The following is a 7,658-nucleotide window of genomic DNA, read 5'->3' on the forward strand; positions in this document are numbered from 1 at the left end:
TATAAATACTGGGGACATTAGGCGTTCTTATTACTACTGGGGGCTCTATACGAGTGACATATAGATCTGCATTATTTCTACTAAGAGCACTATGGGGGGCCTTTTTACTACTGAGGGGTCTGTAGAGAGATTTATTACCACTGGGGGAACAATAGGGGGCCTTATTTCTACTGGGGGCTCTGTGAGGGTATTATTATTACTGGAGGGCTCTTCTATGAATGGGGGCACTCTTGGGGAGCATTATCACGGTTGGGGGCACTGTAGGGGGTAGTATTACTAATGAGGGCATTCTCATACGACTATGGGGAGCACTATAACTATGGGGGGCACTCATTTTTCTTCATCGTGGTACTTGGCGGTACAGAAAAGTGAGGAATATATTTTGAAGCTGAATTGTATGATCTACACTGATATTCTGATTATGTTTATTTGTGAAACAATGTATGTGATTTGTTTAGATCATTATGTAATCTGATTTGTACTTATGAAAAAAATAAGTATAAAACCCAAATAAAACAATAATTTACACAGAAAAGTGAGGAATTTAAGATGTCCGTGTGTCACACTCTGCAGAGACGAGACGGCTGAGAGAAGTTGTCCGGACTTACTGGAGAAGATCTACATCAGATCAGACTTCACCTGGGAGGCCCTGGAGGTGACAGCTATGTGCTGCTGTATAGTTGAATAGCAAGTACAGTAAAATGTCTTCAGTGCTACTGTTTGCGGGGGGGGGGGGGGGCTGTTGGTCGACTTAGAGGATTTGACCCCGGATCTTTTGAGACCCTAACAACGCCCCTGGTTCTGGTAAAGGTAGTGGCTATCTGGTAATGAGTCCCACTTTGCGGCTTGGTATAGAAAAGGGCAAGATGCAGGCCAACTTCTGGGGGAGCAACATGGATCGGCCTAGCCAGATTTGTTACTCCAGTATTATAGGGGCCTTGTGGATCATCGGTGGGGGTGTACTCCACTACATATCCTGAGCATGTCCAAGAGGAATCCATAATCTTTTTCCATAAACAAGACCACCTCTACATCTATGCAGTAAATGGGCAGAGAATTGGTACACCAGCAGAATCCAGCCCACCTTGGCAGAGAACTAGCAAGCTAGACAACCTATTGTTCAGGCACCCTCAAGTACCTCATGGTTGCCAGCCATAGGCTGTTGAAGATTAGGGTGGAGGAGGGGTGACATTGACATCAAGCAGGCCGCAGACTGCAAAGATGGACAGTTCAGACCCGGAAGCTGGAAGAAGACAGAGGGAGGTGCGTCCAGGCTCCCAGGTGAAGTAGGTGAACAGTGGCAGCTGCTGGCTGCCACAGTAACACATAGGTATTCATATGATGTATCTTTATTACTATTATTACTCTTTTTTATCATTTTATATTCTTGTAGATCATAGTTTATCTGTGCAATACCTCACCAATCTTAATTCTTAAACCAAACTTCCTCCGTAGTGCAATCCCTATGACCTGCCGGATTTCTTGAGTTCTCAGACAATAGATTATGGGGCTTAGAAGATGGGGGATATAAGTATAGAGGCAGAGAAGCAAGACGCTCATTTCTGGAGTGAACACTATGTTCATCACAAAGGCGTTGTACACAAAGACCCGAGGGCCAAAGTACATGAAGATGATGAACAAATGAGTGACACATGTAGAGAATGCCTTTTGTAGTCCTTTGTTCCTCACCGAAGAGCAGACTTTTACAAGTATGAGGACGTAGGATATGATAATGTAGCACAAAGGTCCTAAGAGAACCAACATGGAGAGGACAAGCGAGGTCCGTTTGAGCAGAGAAATATCGGAACAGACTAAGACCATGACTGATTGACTTACACAAAAGCAACTGTTAACTTTTCTAGAGCCGCAAAATATAACCTGAGTGAACCAGGCGGCATTGACTAAGGAGATGAGAGACGCAAGAACCCAAAGGAAAGTGCAGATGTTTATGGTGCGTCTCTTGGTGATCATGGAGGAATACCTCAGGGGCCTGCTGATGGCCACATAGCGATCAAGTGCCATGAACATGATGATGAATGAGTCAACAGAACCCAAGAAGTGGACACAGAAGAGCTGGAACATGCAGGCAAACAACGTCATGGTTCCAGCTCCAAACCAGTATTTGGCAATTATTTTGGGTAATGTTATTGTATCGAATAAGATGTCAGAAAGAGCCAGGTTCATGATGATGATGTACATGGGCTGATGAAGATGTTCCTTCCAAAGAACCAGCAGAATGACGCTACTATTAGCTGAGAGGGAGACAACATAGACAAGGAATAATATACAAGAAACTGCAGGGTGGTACATCTCCGGCAGCCCCGGAAATCCAACAAGCGTAAACAGAGAATCAGACTGGTTAGCCATAGGTTGGTGATGAGCTGGAAAATAAAGATAGATCTTAGAACATTAGAGAGTGGAGTGCTATATACAATATGTATTCTTCCATGTCAGTGGTGGTCAGGGATGGAGCCCCCATGGGTTTCTCAGGTTCTCAAAACTGGAAGGGGAGAGGAGCAACAGGGGATGGAAATTGCTCTGAAAGTTGGTATATAATGTCCTCTAGCCTCCTAGGAATCATAATTGTTTAGGAAAACTTGTTATCGCTTTTTGTTTATTTTTTATGATTCCTCTTCATCCCCCCCTAAGCTCTTGAACGCAATGACAGCAATTGTAAATGATGTCTGAGTGACATACATAGCTATGGGTAAGGCTACTTTTACACTTGCAGTAGCCTTTTCCCCCGCCGGAACAGCCTGCTGGATCCGTGCTATTGCAAGCCCACCGTGCTGGCGGAAGTCCGCTCCGGCCCCATTCACTATAATAAGGGGGGGGGGGGGGGGGCTGGTTGCAGCATGGTGTAGCATGCTGTAGTTTTATTCCAGCCGTTACTTGGCATGTGCCGTGCTACGGCCGAACCTCCTGCCCACCCCTATTATAGTGATTGGGCTGGGAACGGACATCTGCCAGCACAGTGGACTTGCGGTAGCACAGATCTGGCAGGTTGTTTCCCCGCCGGAACAGCCTAACGGAATACGCTTCCGCAAGTGTGAAAGTAGCCTACACGTACATTTAACAGTGTTATCATACAGCGTGTTTAAAAACACACCGTGCCAGCAAATGTCTTCTGCTTTTTCATATTTAAAAGCTTCCAAAAACTGTAGGTTATCAGGGGGCAGATGATGTTTAACCCCTTCCCGAGCGGCGCTGTACTTGTACATCGCTGAGCGGCGTGACTCGAGCCCCAGCGGCGTACAATTACGGCACGCAGATCGAGCGGGTGCAGGACTCCCTCCATGTTCCCATCGGGTCCCCACGTTGCGGTGATGGGGACCCGATGGCTCGGGGCTTGCCTTCTATGGAAGTCTGTGAGACCCAGCCCTTTGGATCTCACAGCAAGCAGGCTGTCAGTGTATTACACTGGTAATACACTGACAGCTAAGGCATTACAATACACATGTATTGTAATGCATTGTAGAGGGGATCAAACCCCCAAAAATTGAAGTCCCAGTGTGGGAAAAAAAGAGGAAAAAAATTTGTTTTACATAATTAAAATTAAAAGTTCCAAATGAAAAAAAAAAAAAAAAAGCACCCTTTTCCCATAATTAAGTCATATAAAATTTTAAAACAAAATAGAAAAAAAAATAAAAATAGACATTTTAGGTATCCGCATAGACCGGCTTTACAAAAATATCATATGATCCACCCCATCAGGTGTAAAACAAACTAAATAAAAACAATGCCAAAACAGCCATTTTTAGTCACCTACCTGACCTGAAAACAGCACATGCTGGTGCATGATCAAATCGTTCACGGCTTTCTGATGCTCGTACAGACGCCTGAGCATGGGCAATGTTGAATTCCAGCGAGTTGAAACATCGCAGATTAAGTGGTATAGCTGCAGACCATTCTGATGAAGCAAGTCCACAATAACGTTGCCAGGAACGTTAGGTAATATCACCTGATGTATTAATTTCCAGGTCTGACAAAATGTGTATTTCTATTTCTTGGTATGTGACTGTTTAAGTGTAATATGCCTGGTTCACCAGCAGATGGCGGCATAATTGGCCAAGCGATTTCACCTAGGATTGAGCCCTTCTTTCCATTCTAGCTCTCTCCAAGAGACGGAGGAGTTTAGTCTAGTCAGGAGTGAGTCTAGATTACACCTTGTTAGGGGAAGGAAGCAGGAGCCGTCCCTCCTGGACGAGCCTTGCCTAAGCCAGCTAGAGCAACTTCAGCTCAGCTGGACACAGAGGCCCAAGCCTGAAGCCCCTGAAGCCCCAGTAGGAGAAAGTTCCCTGGACAAAGCTAGACACAGACCAGCCTACCAAGTTAAGTACAGCATAAAGAGACATCCAAGTTCTACAGTTATCCTGTTAGCACAGCAGAGCCACAGAGCAACTGATGTAGCAGGTTTGAGTATGTTTGCCTGCCAGAGTTAATCCCAAAGCCTGCTGGAAGCCAAGACAAAGCCTGTAAATCGTGTTGGAAGAAAGTTTATTCAAGTAAAGCTGTTATCAACTTCATCACACGGAACTTCATCACATGGTCTGGACTTTTAAATACAAAAACCCCCAGGCAGTTGGGGTCATTGTCCTGTTGAAAAATAAATGATGGTCCAACTAAACGCAAACCGGATGGAATAGCATGCCGCTGCAAGATACTGTGGTAGCCATGCTGGTTCAGTATGCCTTCAATTTTGAATAAATCCCCAACAGTGTCACCAGCAAAGCCCCCCCACACCATCACACCTCCTCCTCCATGCTTCACGGTGGGAACCAGGCATGTAGAGTCCATCCGTTCACCTTTTCTGCGTCGCACAAAGACACGGTGGTTGGAACCAAAGATCTCAAATTTGGACTCATCAGACCAAAGCACAGATTTCCACTGGTCTAATGTCCATTCCTTGTGTTCTTTAGCCCAAACAAGTCTCTTCTGCTTGTTGCCTGTCCTTAGCAGTGGTTTCCTAGCAGATCTTCTACCATGAAGGCCTGATTCACACAGTCCCCTCTTAACAGTTGTTCTAGAGATGTGTCTGCTGCTAGAACTCTGGGTGGCATTGACCTGGTCTCTAATCTGAGCTGCTGTTAACCTGCGATTTCTGAGGCTGGTGACTCGGATGAACTTATCATCCGCAGCAGAGGTGACTCTTGGTCGTCCTTCCCTGGGGCGGTCCGCATGTGAGCCAGTTTCTTTGTAGCGCTTGATGGCTTTTGTGACTGCACTTGGGGACACTTTCAAAGTTTTCCCAATTTTTCGGACTGACTGACCTTCATTTCTTAAAGTAATGATGGCCACTCGTTTTTCTTGACTTAGCTGCTTTTTTCTTGCCATAATACAAATTCTAACAGTCTATTCAGTAGGACTATCAGCTGTGTATCCACCTGACTTCTCCACAACGCAACTGATGGTCCCAACCCCATTTATAAGGCAAGAAATCCCACTTATTAAACCTGACAGGGCACACCTGTGAAGTGAAAACCATTTCAGGTGACTACCTCCTGAAGCTCGTCAAGAGAATGCCAAGAGTGTGCAAAGCAGTAATCAAAGCAAAAGGTGGCTACTTTGAAGAACCTAGAATATTACACATTTTCAGTTGTTTCACACTTTTTTGTTATGTATATAATTCCACATGTGTTAATTCATACAGGGAGTGCAGAATTATTAGGCAAGTTGTATTTTTGAGGATTAATTTTATTATTGAACAACAACCATGTTCTCAATGAACCCAAAAAACTCATTAATATCAAAGCTGAATATTTTTGGAAGTAGTTTTTAGTTTGTTTTTAGTTTTAGCTATTTTAGGGGGATATCTGTGTGTGCAGGTGACTATTACTGTGCATAATTATTAGGCAACTTAACAAAAAACAAATATATACCCATTTCAATTATTTATTTTTACCAGTGAAACCAATATAACATCTCAACATTCACAAATATACATTTCTGACATTCAAAAACAAAACCAAAACAAATCAGTGACAAATATAGCCACCTTTCTTTGCAAGGACACTCAAAAGCCGCCATCCATGGATTCTGTCAGTGTTTTGATCTGTTCACCATCAACATTGCGTGCAGCAGCAACCACAGCCTCCCAGACACTGTTCAGAGAGATGTACTGTTTTCCCTCCTTGTAAATCTCACATTTGATGATGGACCACAGGTTCTCAATGGGGTTCAGATCAGGTGAACAAGGAGGCCATGTCATTAGATTTTCTTCTTTTATACCCTTTCTTGCCAGCCACGCTGTGGAGTACTTGGACGCGTGTGATGGAGCATTGTCCTGCATGAAAATCATGTTTTTCTTGAAGGATGCAGACTTCTTCCTGTACCACTGCTTGAAGAAGGTGTCTTCCAAAAACTGGCAGTAGGACTGGGAGTTGAGCTTGACTCCATCCTCAACCCGAAAAGGCCCCACAAGCTCATCTTTGATGATACCAGCCCAAACCAGTACTCCACTTCCACCTTGCTGGCGTCTGAGTCGGACTGGAGCTCTCTGCCCTTTACCAATCCAGCCACGGGCCCATCCATCTGGCCCATCAAGACTCACTCTCATTTCATCAGTCCATAAAACATTAGAAAAATCAGTCTTGAGATATTTCTTGGCCCAGTCTTGACGTTTCAGCTTGTGTGTCTTGTTCAATGGTGGTCGTCTTTCAGCCTTTCTTACCTTGGCCATGTCTCTGAGTATTGCACACCTTGTGCTTTTGGGCACTCCAGTGATGTTGCAGCTCTGAAATATGGCCAAACTGGTGGCAAGTGGCATCTTGGCAGCTGCACGCTTGACTTTTCTCAGTTCATGGGCAGTTATTTTGCGCCTCTTGCGACCCTGTTGACTATTTTGAATGAAACGCTTGATTGTTCGATGATCACGCTTCAGAAGCTTTGCAATTTTAAGAGTGCTGCATCCCTCTGCAAGATATCTCACTATTTTTGACTTTTCTGAGCCTGTCAAGTCCTTCTTTTGACCCATTTTGCCAAAGGAAAGGAAGTTGCCTAATAATTATGCACACCTGATATAGGGTGTTGATGTCATTAGACCACACCCCTTCTCATTACAGAGATGCACATCACCTAATATGCTTAAATGGTAGTAGGCTTTCGAACCTATACAGCTTGGAGTAAGACAACATGCATAAAGAGGATGATGTGGTCAAAATACTCATTTGCCTAATAATTCTGCACTCCCTGTAATTTTGATGCCTTCAGTGTGAATCTACAATTTTCATAGTCATGAAAATAAAGAAAACTCTTTGAATGAGAAGGTGTGTCCAAACTTTTGGTCTGTACTGTATATACTGGTTTAATACAATTAAACAATCCCCCAAAAATGTTCTAATTGTGACCGTGTAGAAACTGAATATACGTAAACAGACAATTGTGGGCTTGATACTAAATTTCACCCTAATACAAACAGATTGCTGCCACACCAGGGGTATTGCTGCAGTAATCACAAGTAACTCTCCGTAACTGCATAAAAGTGATAGTTGGTCAAAGGGATGATGAAATAAATTGAGCCAGACCGTGTGATGACGTTGATAACAGCTTTACTTGAATAAACTTTCTTCCAACACAATTTACAGGCTTTGTCTTGGATGTAGCAGGGGTAGCACACTCTTAACTCAAATTTCTTAACTCATCGCGTTAACGCATTTAGT

At 43.9% G+C, this 7,658-nt stretch overlaps 1 protein-coding gene across 1 annotated transcript; it reads right to left on the reverse strand.

The window, feature by feature from the left end:
- Positions 1-1,401: 1,401 nt before the first annotated feature.
- Positions 1,402-2,370, reverse strand: LOC122930613 (olfactory receptor 10G8-like). Its single transcript, XM_044284116.1, has one exon. The coding sequence runs from the start codon at positions 2,365-2,367 to the stop codon at positions 1,402-1,404; it is 966 nt and encodes a 321-aa protein (XP_044140051.1). The 5' UTR covers positions 2,368-2,370.
- Positions 2,371-7,658: the final 5,288 nt, after the last annotated feature.

This window comes from Bufo gargarizans, chromosome 3 (assembly GCF_014858855.1).
Source record: "Bufo gargarizans isolate SCDJY-AF-19 chromosome 3, ASM1485885v1, whole genome shotgun sequence".
NCBI lineage: Eukaryota > Metazoa > Chordata > Amphibia > Anura > Bufonidae > Bufo > Bufo gargarizans.